At 42.8% G+C, this 19435-nt stretch overlaps 1 protein-coding gene across 1 annotated transcript in view; it reads right to left on the bottom strand.

The window, feature by feature from the left end:
* Window positions 1-3682: 3682 nt before the first annotated feature.
* The window catches only part of grik5 (glutamate receptor, ionotropic, kainate 5), a 29636-nt gene continuing 13883 nt past the window's right edge, over window positions 3683-19435 (bottom strand). The window contains exons 10-18 of the mRNA XM_056444765.1: window positions 17899-18102; window positions 16903-17016; window positions 16224-16333; window positions 15829-16002; window positions 14561-14726; window positions 13229-13454; window positions 10191-10319; window positions 9141-9262; window positions 3683-7901 (exon numbers count right to left, since the gene is read on the bottom strand). Of these exons, the coding sequence (XP_056300740.1) occupies window positions 7272-7901; window positions 9141-9262; window positions 10191-10319; window positions 13229-13454; window positions 14561-14726; window positions 15829-16002; window positions 16224-16333; window positions 16903-17016; window positions 17899-18102 (1875 nt within the window). The 3' untranslated portion in view covers window positions 3683-7271. The remainder of the gene's footprint in view (window positions 7902-9140; window positions 9263-10190; window positions 10320-13228; window positions 13455-14560; window positions 14727-15828; window positions 16003-16223; window positions 16334-16902; window positions 17017-17898; window positions 18103-19435) is intronic.

Below are 19435 nucleotides of genomic sequence, written 5' to 3'. Positions count from 1 at the left end.
TCCCACTGCTGCTTAATAACTAAGCATGGGTCAAATGCAGAGAAGAATTTCCCCAATAAGAGTGTACATTTCTATCCTCCAACAACACACTGATTCATGTTGTCCAATAAAAGCATGAACCACAAATATAGTAGTCTGCTGCTAACGTAAGCCTACTTGAGTGCAGTACTAATTGTATTGAAGACTTCTCTGTGTGTGCACAGGGGAGTGTGGTGCCTGGGAAAACAACCGCCTTAAAAAGATGAATCAAAACAAGTTTTTAGAGGCTGTGTTGTGAAACTAAAACATGTGCTTTACAATTTGTTATAAACAGGAGGACTCCGAACACGTCTAAAACTAAATGAAAAGGGTAAAATAACAAATAGCTCTGTTTTTTTAATGATGAATCCCCTTTTTTTTGTCAGTTCTGGTGACTTTTGTTGTCAGATGTGAGCGTGATTGAAGAGCAATCTTTGATTATTGGAGATGTGGAAGTGAGAGACGCAGGGTCTCACACCTGCAGCGCTGCGGCCTTCGTAGTTTATTCAAAGGAACCAGCGACCTCGTCGGTTAAGGCGAGTAAAATACCGCTCTCACGACATGAGTGTGGCATCACGCCTCTCGTCTAGCTCTTGGCGAGAAACTGAGATGTTTTTATACTGAGCCTTTTTATAGCCAATGCACACATACACACACATGCATTTCTTTTACCAGAAGCGGTGCCGTTATTACCCAGAATGATTGCTGCTGGAGTATTCGTGCTGATAGCAGTGACCATGTTGGCCACATGTGATACTGAAAAGCAAACTTCTTAACCAAACAGTAGCAACATATTACTATTATATTAGTATTCTGTTAACATTTTCAATTAATAACTACATTTTTATCCTCTGCAGACTGTTAATTGAGCTCATTTTACATCCAGTCCATTCAAATTATAAAAAGAAGCTGCGATTCATTGATTGGTTAAAGTACTTTAAAGGGTCTTAATGACTTGGAAGAAAATTTACTCCAGTCAAATGCAGAAGGATTAATCATAATTTCCTTTAGGCAGACATAAGGCTTCAGTCAAGCACCGTCTACACTGGTGAGAAAAATACAACGTCCTCTTCTCTCTATTGCTGAACACCGTATTGAGCTACATCTCCTGGTTTCAGTTCCTGCTACTATATCCTGTCTTTCTTTCAGATACAGGTGCCCAGTGATGTGTCATTGAAAGAGACAAAGTGAGCTTGGAGTTGGTTTGAGGTGACTGTGGCAGCTGTCTCCAATTTGGCCTCGGCTGCTGGTGATTGGCAGCAGCCGAAGCCGCCCTCATAAAAGGGCTCAGTGGAGAGCGGAGAGAGGAGTGAGCAGAGGCGCAGTGTTGCGGTCTGCTCTGTGTGTGTGTTGCCGAAATAGAACATGTTGTCAACCGGAACCTCTTTGTGCCTGGCTGATCCTTAGAGCTTTTGGGGGAAACCCACGGGTAGCGGCGTGAGACTTGCTGCAGTGACATTTTAAAATTGTAGTAGATAACTTTATCGTTGTCTTGCTTTTGACAAAAAAATGCATTTGTTGGAATAGGGATTGCATCTCAAAACACTCTCATAATACATGATAATATACACCTTCAAAGTGATAGTTGGCGTTTACTGCACATACTCTTAAAACTTTACTTTAAGTTGCATTTAACATCCTTTTAGTACCATTTAGCCAACTTTTCATCCCATCCTTATAAGTTAATCAACTGCTCCTGAAATTAATAACAATGCCTGGCTTATTTAATTATTTTCTTTTGTCACCAAAACAATACGTTTTAGGTTTTTTTTTAGCAAATATTGCTCAAACATGAGTAAACACTGCAGTTGTTGGTAAAGTATTTTCAGCTGAGGATTAATACACATTAGCGACTATTTACAGCAGCATATCTGCGAGTGAGATCGACTCAAAATAAACAATGGAAATGTTTGTGATCGTTCATAATGTGGGAACATTTCAACTGACCAAACAGTGAGGTTCATTTGTGTGTTTTCATTTGCTTTTGGACAAAACTGGATCAATGTTGGTTTTGGTCTTTTAATGGATGAGCAGTCTAAACCTTTTTCGTACCCAAATGTCCAACGAGCAAAACCCCTGCAGTGCAGAGACTGTTTCGGCAACACAACTACAAGGTTTTGGAAAAGATACTATAAAGAAGATTGTTACTTGATTACATATTTATATTTATAGATACCTGTGTTTCCTGTTTTTCAAAGAAATTCAGAGTTGGCCTTCTGATCTCCTCCAGCAGGTCATTCCGGAGTTATTATGGATTATGTCGTTATGGATAGGAAGTCCAAATAGAATGAACTGATGATCCTCTGCTTTAAGGCAGCAAAAAGGAGCCACTGAAGAGCCGGTCCATTTTTAGCATCTGAGTAAAACACCTGAGGGCTGAGGCTGCAGCACGGCACCAGGAGAGCAATACGTCAGCAGCAGCAGCCGGACGTTCCTAGTTTGCCAGAAGGTTCAACAGATTATTGAAAGTATTTCCATGTTATATATCTGCATTTGGCGGTCATGATCATTTGTTCTCAAAAAGAGCAAAAAGGACTATTTGACTGCAACCAGAGCCAATCATAACAAACTAGACAACATGGTTTTTTTAAAGGCTCTTTTTTCATGTTTAGTTTTGTTTACTTACAATAACAATTACCGTTTGTGCTGTCAGGATTCATTGGAACTAAGAATTATTTTAAGAGCTGTTATCTATTTTAAATTTGTTCTGCAGTTATTAATTCAGTTGAAAGTCCTTAATGCGTTTTCTTGTTTAGTCCCGTTGCTGATAAACCATGCTCACGGCCAACATATGGAGTCAAAAGTGCACAGTTAGTCAACTGTCTTTACATCTAATAAGTGTCTATTGTGTAATAAAGTTGCACATTTTCACAGAGCTCATTTTTCTAATGTGTTGTATGTTCTGTAGAATCATGACAAGAAACAGATAAGAAAGATAAGACAAATGTTTCAAGGAAGTAAGGGCCATCTTTCTGCAGAATGAATACTTGCAGAACATTTATCTAACAATACCTTTGTGTTTTCGCTGAAGTAGCTTTTACATTGTTGCAGTGGTACATCCGAGTCCTCCCTCCACACCTGGCATTATGGCAGCGTTTCCATATCAGTGAGGAAGAGTAGAAGTGCTGTTTGAATATTTTTATTCCAAAAGAAGTTTGTGTCTATAGGTTTGAACAACAGGGCGATCTCTCTGAAGAACATCATTGCACTTTCGTCCCAGTCCCTCCCATCCCCCCCCACCCACAATCACACCATAGAACCTCTTGGTTTTAGGAATAATAACAACAATGTAATCATAATATTCATCATCAGCTTTGATAATCCATTTAGCACTAGTATAGAAATGTGAAAAAAACAAATAAAATAAAATTGAACAACGGTTTGTTTTGACTGTTCAGACACCCCAACTGATTTGTTTTGTGACCCCCCCTTCCCTTCATACACGCAATTAATCACACTAGCAATGTCTTCGTCTTATTTCGGGTTTGTAACCTCCTTTTGCCTCTCCACAATAATAATGCTTTGCAGCTAATAAACACTTAAAGCTGGAGACCACTTATTGGCTCTGTGGTGCCGTCACATTTGAAGTTTTGTGAATATGTACACAGAACCAACCAAAGAAGATGCATAAAGGAGACAAATTCAAAAACAACAAAAACAACCAGAGGGTTTACAACTTTTAAACAGCGAGGAAATAAGAATTGGAGATGTTGCGGATGAGTGTGTGTGTGTGTGGAAAGGGGCTCGCTGCTGTTGCCTTGTCAGCATTCTGAACAAGGCAGAAGTACAGAGGCTTGCTTCTGCTGACAGCAATCATTCAGAGACAGAATAATGTGTGCAAACAATGTTATCGTTCACGAATGTGTCGACAAATCTTTTTCACTGCAAAATGCACAACTTTATACAGCAATGCAATGTTTGCTTAGCCAACAATGCCGGTCATTTTTCTTCAGGGGATTTGTTAAAGGGCTGAACTGGTGTGTTTGCGTGTTATGTCACACACTTTGTATTCCTGCTGAATATAGATGAGGGAAGCCAGTGAGGGATCGTGTTCCTGCTGTTGGGTGAGATCTAAGATGAGGGCATGTAGCGCCTGCAGCTGGTAGCTTTATGTGTGTTGGGGGAGACCCGTTGGAGTCAAAAGGTTTTAGGAGACGAGGATATAGTATAAATTAATTTTACAAACTCAGGGGGAAAAAAGAGAGAAAGGGGACAAACTATTGATACGTACAGGAGGGAGGTAACGCTGACTTTTGAGAATCAGCTGCCGGAAAGTTTTACATTCATAAAATCAGCTGTCAACAGTAACAAAACACTGACACTGAGCAGAAAGAAGGGAATTCAGTTATATGTTATTGAAAAAACATCAGCTAACTCTCGTATCTTGGATTTCATTCTCTGAAACAGCACCCCGGGATCAGTGGGTAGTGAATCACTCTCCATGGAGTATTTTGGGTACCGAGTAAACACATGATTCAATGAACACTGACACTGATGAGTCTACAACCTGCAGTGCAGACAATGCTAATACAGCACTTGATAATGATTTCATATAAAAAAAATATATATATATTCTATGCAATGAATGCAAAAAACCCGGATATTAACTTTTGAGGGGACCATTTCACAGGGAGGTTGTACAACAGAGAACACAGCCGCAGAACATGAAAGGGATCTCATTTGATTACTAAAGGGAAATAATGCTGCACACAATTAATATTGTAATTGGGGTTCAAAACATCAAGGGCAGCAATTTAATTTTGATAAATAGGATTTCTGTGGAGATAGTGAAGCCGAGTGGTCTCTTTCTTTAAAGTGGACTTAAAGAATAAGGCTGGCAATATTGTATAGGCCCTATGTTTCTTCTTGTCAACAAATCCACTAACGTGTTGGTGTGTCTCTAAAACACATTCTCACTCCCAACTCCTGAAACACCGACGTTTAATCAGTGCTCCTAAGCCTCAAACTACCACCCTTGAGGGACCCCTCCAGCGTCACTTCTGAACGTGTCAGAGCCCCTCGCGACACGCAGAGTATCTTTTCAAAATAAACGTCCATCTTCACAGGAAGTTGGGTTGAGGCAACAACTCCACTTAGTTTGGTTGAGGAAAAGATCGTGGTTTATGTTAACGTGACTGACTAGGGACTCACTACAGGGTCACTAACGAGTCATGTGACCAGCGACTCACATGACAAAAGGACTCACGTGACAAAATGTCGAAGTTAACTTTTAGTTTCACATGGACATGAACAGCTGTGTGTCTCATCCAGATGCTGAAGGGCGCGTCAGGCTCCTCTGGGCACTCATCAACTGCCGATATTTGACAAGTTGGAAGTGAGAACGTGTTGGTCCCTTAATACTTTTTCGACTTCCGCAGCCTGCATGTTGGTGGCACTACGCCACTTTGGTTTCATTGATGACGCAACATTGGGTACAAATAGATACTTTATACGAGGCGTTGGCTCCTTATCAGTCAGATCAGTTCATCAATAATTGTGTGTTTTGGTCTTTTCATCAGATTTGTTGGCGGTAGAATGTAAGCAAGCCTCATGTAATGCTCCTTTTAATCATACCACCAGTTCTCGGTGTGAAAGCAGAGGCTTCTTGAGAGATTGGAGGTACAGTGTCCACAATTGGACATTAAAGACCTAAAAGATTTGATTCTATATGGTCTTTAAACCTATGGTCTTTATGCACCATAGCTAACACATAGCTAATATACTGTGGCGTTTAGTTTTAGTTGGGCTGTAACATTAACAACATAATTAAAAGAACGCAGCTTCTCTCTGAGCTGGAATGAAAAACATGCTTTTCTTCCAAATCTTTTCATCAGCATGTTTCTCTGAATTCAAACCCCTCCGGAATGAGCCGCGGACACCGTTGGGAGTAATTAGACGATCAAAAGCTTGAGACGAGTATTGACAAGGCTGTGTTGAGTCTATCACTCTGGCAGCAGCCTCTACTGTGGACGGCCAAGTCTGTCTGATAAACAGAGAAGAGCAGAAGCTGCAGCTACAGTCTGCTTGCGCATGAACACACCCCTTAAAAGATGCCCAGAATTAACAGATCAGGACAGATCTAATAATGGAACAGTTTGGGATCCCTCATTCAAATTATGTAGTGTCCTTCTCACTCTTTGTCTCTTTCTATCTCCTCTCTTTCCATTCTTCTCTATCTTGCCTCTTTGTCTCGGCCTCGCCTTTTCTTTCTATCTCCTCTACGCTGTGTAAACAGAGGTGACAAAGACGTGAAGGCTTAGCAAGTGTTACTCAGGATAACAAGGACATTCATTTCACATTTCAAAGCCTCCTGCGCTTTCTTCTCTTCTTTTGTGGCTTTCTGATCATTTAACATTTGTAGAAAAGTGCCGTTTCTGGGAACATAGTTCTCCTCACTCGAGTAGTTATAGACTTACAGTATCACACATTTTTACAAACGCGGAGACGCACAGCGTGAAGGAAGGCAGACAGTTTCCTCTGCTCCTGTTTGCATTATGTTGTCTTGCAGTAGCTTCATCCACCTTCCCTGATACCATCCAAAAAGCAGCTATGGGTCACAGTGAGGGACACAAAACTCACAAAACTCTTGAACACCACTCGCCAGTGTCATATTATGCTATAATTCACCATATTGTCACATGTACTCTGTATTTAACTCTGTAATTCCCTCTCAGAACAATGGTAACAAAAACAGAAAGAAAAAAAACCAAACAACAGGAAATAGTTCTCTGAAAGTCTTTTAGATGCTGTTTTAAATCGCATACGGATACAGCATGTCCTCCATCAAGGCTTCATTTGACTACGGTCTAGAGGAGAGAAGTGTCTGCGGAGAAATAAAAACCAGCACACTCCAATCTAAAGATGAAGTGAGAGGGAGAAGGAGGAAGGACAGGGAGGCCAATAGAAACCATCATCTGGTCGTGTGCATTTCCACTAAACTGATCTTCAGAGTCGAGTAAAGAAGCTTAACAGACGAACATCTCACAGAAAGCTTGACCCCAGTTCTGTAGCCCGAGGCCCCAAGCCCAACTAGAGAACGGGTCATGGTGTTACCTCTTTATTCTCCTTTTAAAGGTTGCTTAATTGGTCTATTGGCTGCCCTTGCAGAGTTTGTTTCCCTCCAACTCTCCCTCTTTTGTTCTCCGATGAATTTCACCTGTGGAAACAAGCAGCGTCTCTCTCAGCAGCACAGGTACATCCCACTGTCACAGTCACTTCCTGCTGCACTCTCACCCCGCCTATTGCTTCTGGTCTCAGTCCTGTTTACCCAGTAGGTCTGTGGTTTTGCTGTTCTGTGGAGAGGGAATGGGTCGAGAGCTATGATGTGGTGGGCTGTGGTGTAGCCGCCTTGGGCTGAGCCCCCCTCCGCCCTCGCTGTCTGTGTTGGATGTGGATGGGGGTGGGGGTAGGGCTAGCCGGGGCAGGGGTGCTGATAAAGGTGGTATTCTTGTTGTGGTTGATCCTATGGTGCTCCCCGATCTCACGCTCTGGATCCTCCGGCACTCCTGGCAGATCCGCACGTGGGTGCAACTGCGGGCGGACAGCATCACAGGTGTAGGTGCTGGTGGAGGAGGGGTCGTGTTGGCCCCCAGTGGATCATCTAAGAGCCGCTGGGGCCCTGGCCCTAATTCGGGAAGCCCCGTCCCCCCTGCTCCACCTCCTCCAGCTCCACCTGTCAGCGGGCCGGTGCCGCTGTAGAGCTTGCCGTTGCTAAGGCGCATCTCCCGGACCAGGCGCAGAGGTCGAGGGGCCCCCAGAGCAATACGAGTGGGATGCCGCAGGGCTGCTGAGCTGCTGAGGGGCCGACGGCGGCGCATACGGGAGCTCTTCTTACAGGAGACGGCGTTTCTAAACTCTGTGATCATCTCCTGACAAACAGACACCTAAAGGAGAAAAGAAAGGAGGGAAGAAAGAGGAAATGATGGAAGGGGAGGAGGCAAAGGAAGGGAGGGGCGCCACAGACACAAAGTAGGCAGGCAGCGGGACAAGACGGTGGTAAGGCGGTACAGAAATAGGAGAGCGGAGGGACAAGGAAATTGAAAAGAAAAGCAAAAAACAAAGCGGGAATATGGGAAAAAGAACAGACACAGTAAAGCATGGGAAAAGAAAAGTGGCAGGAGAAGCGAGGGCACAGAGACCAAAGAATGGTGGGGTGGTTTTTAAACAGATGAGGAGGCGATGGGGGAGAAGGATGTGGAGATGAACAGGGATGGGAGAACATCCAAGGAGCAGAGAGAGTTAATACAATCTAAACACATCAAACACCAAAATGTTGTTTCGTGTATGGGCACTTCATTATGGCACTATGCACTGTGGACGGACAGGCAGGCCTGCAAACTCAGGTGCATGTACACAAAGGCACACACTCACGCACACCCTCAGACACGCCCACAAATCAATGCATTATTCCAACAGAGTCACCACTGCAATTTGCACACACGACAATCGAAATGCTTCAACAAGTCTCTGACAGACAAACGACATTCTCATTAAAATCAGAACAAAACTGAATGTGCTCACATAAACAGAAACAATACTCCTTATCGGAGGACAGACACTGATGACAGGAGGCGTGTGTGTTTGAAAAAGAGATAGAGGAAGACACACAGTGAAATGGATGAGAAGTAATCCAAGAATGGAAACGAAGAATACCAGCGTACAAGTGAGGCGTGTAAAAGAAGATACATCGTGACATTTAATGCCAGGGAATAAGATCACACTAATTTTTTTTTATGCAAGCAGATATTGCCATTTCTCAATATTGCTGATGCGTATCATCAAGTTTAGCTCACAAACACTTGCTGCCATACCGTTGAACACCGAACACCACAAGGGCATGATGACTTCCAAACAGGCGGGACATGCAAAGTGAAATCAAATTCTCAATTTGTTTTATACATGTTGGAGTTCAGTGCCACGTACTGGAACATCCCTCTCATCTCACATGAACATTCATTGAACCTCAACTGTTAGAGCACACAAACAAACAAACGTACAAATGGATGCAAAAGATGTGAGAAATTCTCAAACACAAAACAACAGAATCCAAAAAATGGCGGGATGCCATGGTAACCTACTGGGGTGTGTCTGTGGGGTCGGCGTGGGCAGGTATGGGGGCATACCTCATCGATCTCTGTAGAGTGACGTGTGGACCACACAAACTCCATGATGGCCACAAACACGGCAATGATGAGCCCACAGATCAGCACGACAAAGATGCCCCCAATGTTCTCCATGCCCAGACCTGAGGGCGGGACGCAGGAGATAAACATTAGTACGCGGACGCAGAAACACACCGACACTAGCATGGTTTGAAATGTTTTACTCTGACACTTGGTTTTATTAACCAAAATAAAGAAATGACAAGATACGTTGATGTCTACTTTCCAGTCCCTCGGCTATGCTTCATCAGCTGCTGAGAGGTAGCTCTCTTCTCATCTAACTGTTGGCAAGAAAGCAAATAATCTCTCAAAATGTCGAACTATTCATTTATGTCTGAGAAAGTGGACTGAAGACCAGAGACGTTTAATTGACAGCCTGTGTAACAAACTGCAGGCAGTTCAAAAGACTTGGGCCTGATCACTTTGTTTGGGTCTAAGAGGGTCTAAGTGAACCATTAAAGATATGGATTTTTCAGCCTCTGAAAATCCAATTTGACCACTCTTTAAAAAACATCTGCGCCTTGCAAGTATCTGAATGTTATGTCAGTGAAATACTAAATCACTGGCGCTTTATGAATTAAAAAGTTAAAATAGCCGTGGTATGCGGACTCTGATCTCCAGAATGAAAGGCCTTGAGATTCACTGTGAAGATGAAAATGAATGATGCTGAAAGGTAAAGCACCAAGTCTGTTTTTTTTCTGGAGTTGTCAAACAATATTCTCAAAAGAGATTTGTCATTGTCATTTACACACACACACACACACAGACACAGACACAGACACAGACACACACACGCATGAACAGACCCACTCTAATAAAACTCCCATTACACACCACCTGAGACCAACAGACAACATTTGGTAAGGGAAGTAGATTGTGCTAAGCACCCTTCACCAGCACATTAGGTTGGGCATAAGCCATTAGCTGGACTGGAGCAAAGAGTGAGGAGACTATTACTGGGGAAATTAGAGAGAAGGTGGGAGAGGATACAGACAGCTGCGGTCGACTGACCCTTGGCACGGTGGTCCTCCTCTTTGAGGCATTGGCCTCCCTCCCACCACCGCCTCTTCAGTATCTCCAGCCTGTTATTCTCCTGCAGCTGGAGGATGGCCAGCGTGAGCTCATCTCTGAACGGAGACCCTGGGAAATGACAGTAAAGCAGGATAAGTGGTGGAGGATGGAAAGAGCCTCGAGCAAGAACGGGGGGTTATTTCACCACAGGGGAAAAACATGAACTGTAGAGAAAGAAAAAGAGGAATCAAAGGGACAGATGCAGCTTCGAGATGGCTACAAGTGATTTGAGTTTGAGAATAAAGAGAGGATTAGTGAGAGATAAAGAGCGAGATTACAACCAGTCAGAGCCAGTGGTGCAGCTGCTAGTCAGACCGCATACAACACATGTCAATGAACTAGATAACGGTAAAAAACTGTTACTGTTGTCGAGTCAGGGAGAAACTCAGCGCACCACAATGTGAGCAGTTTTCATCTTAACTGCTTTATGCAAAACCGTGGACAGTGTGTGCTTTGAATTGAGATCAATCCCTTATAGCTGATATCCTCTGGGAGGTGATGCAAGCCACTTCCCACCATGACAGAGCGCTTCAAAAACACCAGTATCCCCCATTTCAGGGCCTGAGCTCCTCCCTCCAGGGAGACTGTTGTTGCAGTGCAGGGATGTTGATAGAAATGTGCTTCTTCACACGGAACCAAAGTCCACCAGCATGTCTGTGTGGTCATTAATCATATGAAATAAAGGAATAGTTCAACTCCATAAATTACGCTTATTTGCTTTCTCGCAGAGTAAGATGAGAAGATTCTATGGTAAAAATTAAGCTGCAGCAATTAGCTTAGACTGGTTATGTCCAAATTGTAATTAAAATCTGCCAACCAACTACAAAAAAAGCCAACTAGGTAACATTGGTATATGGCTTGTGTTTATCTTTTGAAAAAACGAAATTGAAAACGTTTTTTTATAGGGTTTTAGTGTCGGAGAATTTCCTCCTGAATGCTTGTCGACTTTGAATAACAACTCTGTTTCCGACCAAGAAATAGTCCAAAACATAACCTGAATAACCGCATTATTATTAGCCTTTGGGGAAAGCCAGGCTCGCTGTTTCTCCCTTTTTCCAGCCTTTATGCTAAGCTAAGCTAACCATCTCCTACCTGCAGCTTCATATTTAGCATACCGACTTCAGATGGGTATCCATCATTTAACTTCTGGAAAGAAAACAATCAATTGTATAAATCAATATGTCAAACTATTGTTTTTAAATTGTGTTTTGTTATTTGGTTGAACCAGTATTTCTAGATATCTGCCTCAAGACATCTTTCTCCTGATCTGTCTCTCTCCATCACGATGTACAGTTACTCTCTCTTTCTCCACAACTTTGGTCCGTCAAATCTTTTCTGTCCTTTCCTCCCTCTCTCTTGTTTCTTCTTCCTTTTTTAGAACGGATGACTGTGATACAGTGACACCTCTTAGCGCTTGAACAAAAGAAGCTTCAGAAGAGCCAGACATGAGGGGAAAAGCCATTACTGTCACGACCCGGAGTTTGTGTCTTGTTTTGTGTCTTATTTGAAGTCCTTGTGTCGTCTGTCTCCCTGTGATTGTCTGCCCTGGTCCTGATTGTTTCCTTCTGTGTGATTGCTGGCCCCGCCCTCATTGTGTCCACCTGTGTCTCATTCCCCGTTGTCCAATCACCTCCGCCTTGCCTGTGTATGTAAACCCTGTTCGTCTCATTCCCAGTGTGGCTTCGTACCGTTTGGTCCGCGGTTTGTCATCCTGTCTGGCTTGTGGAATTAAATATTGGGTTTTGCAGTCATGTTGGCATTTGGGTCCTCTCTCGCTGCGACATCCGTGACACCTCATGACAATTACCTGCATGTTCATTACCAGTTGAAATGACTTCCCTCGGACAAAAAAATTAATCAAGCACGTACAAAACGTTTTTTCGGATCCAATCCCTCACCAATCAATACTACATGTTTCTATTTAGCATAATTGATCTCATGCAAGTGTTTCTGCCTCTCCCACAGTCCAATAAGTTTGTATTTGTTTAATGCAAGAATATCACAGTGATTCCCAATTTAGGGATCGGAACCCGAACAAGGGGCTGAACGATTAATCTCAGGGTCATGATATGATTTTGAACTAAATCCAAATTCTGCTACATAATGTTTAATTGCTTTAGACTTTTCTCTAATCCTTACTTATTTTCTTGTGAAATGCAATATAGTTTCAATATCTATCCATCTATCAATTTTGTCAATCATAATAGCAACTCATCATTTTGAGTTCACCAAAATCATCAACAAACTACAACTCATCCAGAACTCAGCCGACGGTCTGCTCTCCTGTACCAGAGACCACGTCCCCCCAGTGCTTCAAAACCTCCACTGGATCCCCTACAGCAGAGAATCCAGTTCAAGGTTCTCCTCATCACACACAATGTCCTTCTCAACCTCACCCCTTCACACCTGGTTGACCTCCTGACCCCCCCTACTCTGTCCCAGCATCAGACCTGGGGGGACAGGGCCTTCTCCATTGCTGCCCCCTCCCTCTGGAACTCTCTCCCCCATCACCTCAGACTTTCTTTAACCACTCACCACTTTCAAAAATGCACTTAAAACTCATCTACTCATATCTGCTTTCAACCTGAAATGCTATTTATGTATGTTGTTGTTTTGTTTGTAATATACTGTTATAATGTGTATATTAAAACTGCTTTTATTGTTTCTGTCTTTTCCATATAAAGTGCCTTTGAGTTAACAGAGAGCAGCTTTACACAGTTGCTGATGACAATTTGTAATATTGTAATTATTACTTCTTAAGGATTTAAAACCTTTGATAGAAATAATAATACAGATAATTTAAATGAATGTAATGAGCTCATGAATCTAAATTATCATTATGATGTCATTTCCTTCAAGAAATGTCCAGGTTTTCTGACATGTTTTTCTATTTGAAGTTATTACCTGGTAGTTATTGCCTTATCCGCTGTGACAGGCACTTTGTAACAGATTGAAAAATAAAACATTAGTAGTATTACCCAGCGGCATGCCGATACCATAACCCTTGGTGTCCAGTAGGCCTCCTATCTTCGTGAGGTTACAGTTGAGGCCGCGGTAGTACTCGTTCATTGTGCTCTCCATCAGGAAGGCGTACTTGGAGTTGACCACGCGGGCGATGCCCTCCTCTGTGCTTTTCACAAATACACTGGGCTGCTTGGAGTTCATGTAGTTCCACATCCGCTGGTAGGTCTGGTACCGCGAGTTCTGCAGAGGAATGGGAACACAACAATGAGAATTACACACCGATTACAGATTACAGTCACGGTTCCAAACATGTCCTATCATCTGTCTTTGAGGCAAAAATAAAATGGAGATTGATGAAATAGGGGAGAAAGAAAGAGACATGCATCATCGATTAACAGGAGTGTGAATAATGTCAAGCAAAATAAAACATCAATGGCAAATAAACATCAAGAGGTGTAAGGAGAGTAGAAGGAGGAATAGCAACATGAATAAAGGCAACAGATTATTCGCTCGTGGCGTAGCTGATGCATCATCGTTCATACAGATGGAGGTAAAACACAGGAGGTGGTTCAGCACTGAATAAAATGTGTTAAGCTCTAAAACAGGATTATGTTTTTAAAGTGCACAATTACATGTTGCATCTCTGTGTGTGAGAAGAAAGAAAAAGAGCAGAGAGGGCGGTCGACGTGTGTGATAATGTGACTGTGTATTGTATGTATTACACGTGTGTGTTTTAGTGGATTAGCCATTGAGTGGGGGATGTGCTGTAGCATTAAAACTGGCTCATGTCAGCAAACATACACAAAACGTATTATACCCCCAATATAGACAAAAACCACGAGACTCCAAAGCACACACACTCACAATTTGGCACGTCGCCATTTCCCATGCATCCAACAAACAAATAAAAAGTTGGTTTTATATCCACTCACTTACACACACTCCCACATGCAAACACACCTACACACAGAGACAAAACACACACACACACGCTTTGACAAACACAGATGCCGCAAGCGCTCTCATGAGCAAACACAGGCAGTCATCCACTTAATACAAACAGCTATAAAGAAAACAAGAGAGAAACTCAGAGATATAGTTGCAAATATGCAACCACTTACTCTAGGGCACAGCAATAAAGACAAAAACAGTGCACACTAAATCCCACATCTACACACAATGGCAAAGATTTTGTGAACGTTTTGTGACAAATAAAGAAAACTCAGGAAATTGTCAAAATCTAGTGAAATCCAACTTTCCACAAAATCAAAACAATGTACCATGTTAGCACGGAAACAGCCAGAGACACATGAACCCGCTCAAAATAGCCCAAAGACAACCAGTACCATGAAAAAGGTCATGGTGCTCCCTCCGTGGATGGTGCCATACTCGATGTTGGTCTGGTCGGCCAAGTCATCCGGAGACTCGATGGGAACCTCCATCCTCTGGACGGTGAGGAAGGCGGCCAGGTTAGCCGTGTAGGAGGAGATGATGATCAGGGTGAACGCCCACCTGAGAGGCGGAGAGAAGGGGAGGAAACGATGGGCGTTATGGATACTAGCATTTATCACGGGATTTCTTTTGTGGATCAAACAATTAATTCATATATAATGATGTAATACATTATCTGGGAAAAGTCTGAAAATACAAGCTCTTCTATTACACTGAAAATCAAATAGAAATACAATATAACCATAAATTCGTTTGTTGATTTGTGAAAAATCTCACCACAGCCTATTGTAACCAGAAATGTTAAGTAAGGGGAGCAATACCTCAGAATAAACCGGACAACAAACATTCCCAAATATACATTGTCGATACATTGGTTACCAGGAGTAGCAGACACTACTCCACACCCTCATTGTGACCCTTCTCGTCTCAACCTTCTTCAAGCACATCATGTACTCACTATGCTTAATAATATCCCTCTATCCCATATCTTGCTCGACTCAGTGTAATTTGGTCTCCCCGTCTTCCTCTACCTTTTATCTCTTTATCTCTCAGTCTGTGTCTCTTTCAGTCACTCTGACGCCACAGGAATATCATCACTGTAACATTTCTGTGAACTTTGCATTTTTCTACTGTTTCCTTGGTGCTCAGGGAACAAAATGTATCGGCAATATGTAAAATGTAAATGTCGTTATCTGCAGGTTGTTCATGAAGATATTAGTTGAACCATTGAATGTCCTTTAAAATCCAACTAGCTGATTCTCTTCTTTTTTTTTTTTGCAGAGCTTCTTGTTGTAATCTATATGAAATGCCTTCATATAGTTTTTTGTAATCATATCTACTAGTATTTTTTATAATTGTATTGCTTTTTATTGTATCATATACTGTTTTATTACATTTGCACTAATGTTTTTATCCCAACTGTTTTTACGATTAAGCATTCATTTGTTTCTCATTTTGTTTATTACTTTTATGTGTTGAAAAGTCTTTTCTCTGGAGGCTTCAGTGTGAGCACAGAGAAATGTTCCCCCTTCAGCAGATTAATGAAAACAGCTTATGAGTGTCAAACTATGAACACGCACCATTCTGCACTGTACCATAATACACATTTTTGAGTGGTATTTACTTTAAACTGGCACAGAAACGTAACCCTTCAGTAACTTACCACACCCCGCTAACACATCTGGTGGACACGGCTCTGGGCATTATCTCTGACCCCTGCTGCATGAAGCCTCCAATAGGGAACCACAGGCTGTTCCCGAGTGTGTACTGGTTCTCCAACATGTCCCTGCGATCTCGCAGACACGGGTAAGGGTTGTACCACTCATAAGGGCTCAGCCTGGTGGGGGAACAAAGGCACAAGGAAATGACCTTGGGGTCAAATGCTCCTCTATTATGTCATTCGAGCCACCGCCAACCAGTCACTCAATCTCTGTGAATCTGTGGGAGGATTTTAAAAGGTAAAAAAAAGACGACATTTGACGTGCAACTCGTGTTCAAGCAGATAATTGCCGATGTGGCTGCAGACCATAGGTACAGTGTGTGATGTAATGTATTGACCTTGCAGCCAGGAAGAGCACACAGCTGACAGCCAGGTAGGCGAGCAGCATGAAGAGCCAGACGGCCAGAGAGAAGGGATCGAGGAAGGAGAAGTAACCCGGCTTCCGACCCTGTTGCAGAAGGAGAAAGAGTGGTGGAGCGATTGGATAGGGCAACAGACACAGCCAGTGACAGACAGACAGGAAGTTACAGCGTATTAAAAAACAAGGTGTCATGTCTCAGCAGTCAGGAACTGCCCCCTGTGCACCACAGGAGGGCAGTGTCCTTCACTGCGCGCTGATACGCTAATGCTACAATCCATAACGGCTCAGATTCACAATGCCTGCTGCTGAAGCATACTTGGCAAAGACCCAGCACCTCATTAGCAATGTAAAGCCGCCGCTGTTACCCAGTTGCACAGCACTGACTTATTAAGTAATTTAAATTACACCTATAAATTTCCCCGTGTGACACGGTGGATGCGGCATGCATAAACACGATCCTCGGCTTCATAGATGATATAAGCTGTTATGTAATGGTTGGTCTGATTCCATAAGAATCATCAAACAAGTGGAGCCCGTCGCCTTCTCTGTGACCCTGCCGGCTAAAAGCAGCGCAAATAAAAGAAATGACATCCAATACAAGACCTGTCGTGAGTATCGTGCAGCGGACGCCCTGCAGCCCCAGATAACACCCTCACCAGCTGAACTCTGTACAAGATGCTGATCCCCAGGGTCATGAACGGCTTAGAGAAGTCGATAACTTTCTCTCTCTCCGACGTGATGGTGAAGCCGGCTACGGCCAGGTCTGCTTTCTGTGGAGTTGATGAAGAAAGATGGGTGGATTGATAGTAGTGGGGGTCGAGAGAAAGGTAGAGGTAGTGGAGGAGAGGAGAGAAAACGGAGTGGTCAGGTCACTGCTTAAAAATAGGAAGACACTCAACGCTGCGCTGGGTGGACGAGAGAGCTCTGGTTGAATTGACTTGCCAGAAGAAAAATTAAAAGTTTTGACAATGCCACAAAAAAGAAGAAGTGCACTCTGTCTTCTTCCCTCGCGCGCACACACAAACACACATTATCCACCATCAAAATGAGGCTAATTGCAAGTAAGCACTGGGTGGCTGGTCTTTCTACCTGTATTAAAACCCTGCAGGTTTGTCGGCGGTCTGCCTCCCCTCCATCTCTTCCATTAAAAGCTAATTGATAAACATGGACCACTAATTAGAGCTGAGTGATCAGGCAGTGGGGACGGCATGGAGGGAGAGGAAGCGTGGAGAGCTGGGGGAGCAACAGTGTGGCAGGCCCCACCCTGGGACCACAGTCTGGTAATTGAAGTATACCATATGGTAATTAAGCAAAGAGGGGCTCTCATTAGCCTGCTTCAACCACACTGTATGTCAGAGCAAACTAGGCCTGGACAGGGAGGGGGAGTCGGAATGGAGAAGGGTTACTGTGAGAAAAGATGGTGCAGACAGTTCTAGTCAATGCTACCACTCTCTTTGGGGGAATTATCAAGTCATCTTTTGTCCTAGATAAGAGTCGTACTCCCCTCTGAGGGCAATTTGAAACATGGGAAGTTACAGCAGAGTTTTGTTTTGGGGCATGCGTGAGTGAGTGAGTGAGTGAGTGAGTGAGTGGTTCTGGTTTGTTTGTGACACAGAGAGGGACATAGGGAGGGGGAGGGGGAGGATACTCACCCTGTTGATTAGCTCTCCCACCATGCCGGTCCAAGAGCCGTTGGGCTCTGGGGCCCCATACTGGCCATCATCCACCAGCTTGATCTTGAAGGAGAATTTTAAGATGTCTGAGAGCTCCTTGAGCATGTCGACACAGAAGCCCTCGTACTGGTCGTTGCCCTGGAAGACCTGGTAGTTGTCTCTGCGCATCACGTATGGGTTTTCCTGAGCACAGAGGAGGAGGAGGGGGGGGGGGGATTAGTGACTGACATGTACGGCGCACTGTTTTTAAAACTAGGGATTTATATTGTATTGTAAATAATGAACTGTTATGTCAATGATATATATGTCAACCGTTTGGGAAATTTGCTTGTAATAAAGCAGTAATATAATTTTTTTTAAAGCAATACAATATCTAAAAAATACTAGTAGATATGATTATATGATCATTTAAAAAAACTATCGGATGTTTAAATCCGCCCAAAATCCCCCTTATTAACACATTATGCATAAAATAAACATATTCACTAAAATATGGAACTATTAAAGCACAATTTGCAATTAGCATGTCTTAGGTATTTATTTTATTTTTAACCATCTCAAAAACATTTCAGTCGCCATTCAATTTAAATAGAATCCCACCAAACGTCTATATAAACGTTAGAGACATGCTACTCTATCAGGAAGGTAGATTCTTTACAATATATATATATATATATATATACAATTGCATTATGGGAATAGTAGGATTCAGCTTTTCTGTAGCTTGAGCAATACTTCGGACTGTAAGAATCAATTTAGACCGTTCTTTTTCTTCCGTCTCTTGTGAGTCCCCAAACATGATGGAGGTTCAACACTAAATTATTGGCAAACTCCTTTAAAATACATGAAATGTCTTCCAATCACTGGATCCGTCGACCTCCAAATCTCATATTTTATTTGCAGGTCTTGCGGCAGTAAAAAAGGGGGAGGGGGAGGGAACTGTGTGGGCGGAAGTCCTAGCGCAGAATTATTACAGTACACTCTGATATATGGCGATGGCTTTTGTTCCACAATTTTGACGTCGATAACTTCTAAGAGAATGCAGACTGAGTTCTCATTGAACGTTTCACTTCCTTTATTTGTTGTCCTGTATATTTAAATATATATCTATTTTTCATTCATCTTTTTCAATTTTCATTTCATTCTTTTGTAATAACCTTACGTCAACATTCATGCCATTAAAGCTTATTTGATGAAGCACAATGGGATGCAGGTTATTTACTGTATCAGGTGTTTTTACACATCTTCACTGAGCTGAAGATGATGTATCAGCATAATGGAAGGGGGTTATTGATTTTCCGATATGACATTACTCATATGGAAACTAAAAGGAGACAACTTGTATTGTTCGAACATTATCAGATGTTGGCAGTTTTGAATGCAGTACCACATCTCTCTCACTGCTCCGTCAGTTTCTATGGCAGCGACAGTGAGAGCAAAATGAGCAGAAGCGGACCACAACACAGCATGAGCTGAGGCACAAAAACAACTCTGACCTCCGCAGCGTGATTATCCA

This window comes from Pseudoliparis swirei, chromosome 22, assembly GCF_029220125.1.
Source record: "Pseudoliparis swirei isolate HS2019 ecotype Mariana Trench chromosome 22, NWPU_hadal_v1, whole genome shotgun sequence".
Taxonomy (NCBI): Eukaryota; Metazoa; Chordata; class Actinopteri; order Perciformes; family Liparidae; genus Pseudoliparis; species Pseudoliparis swirei.
The sequence above is the reverse complement of the archived record's forward strand: the minus strand, read 5'-3'. Positions and strand labels throughout refer to the sequence as shown.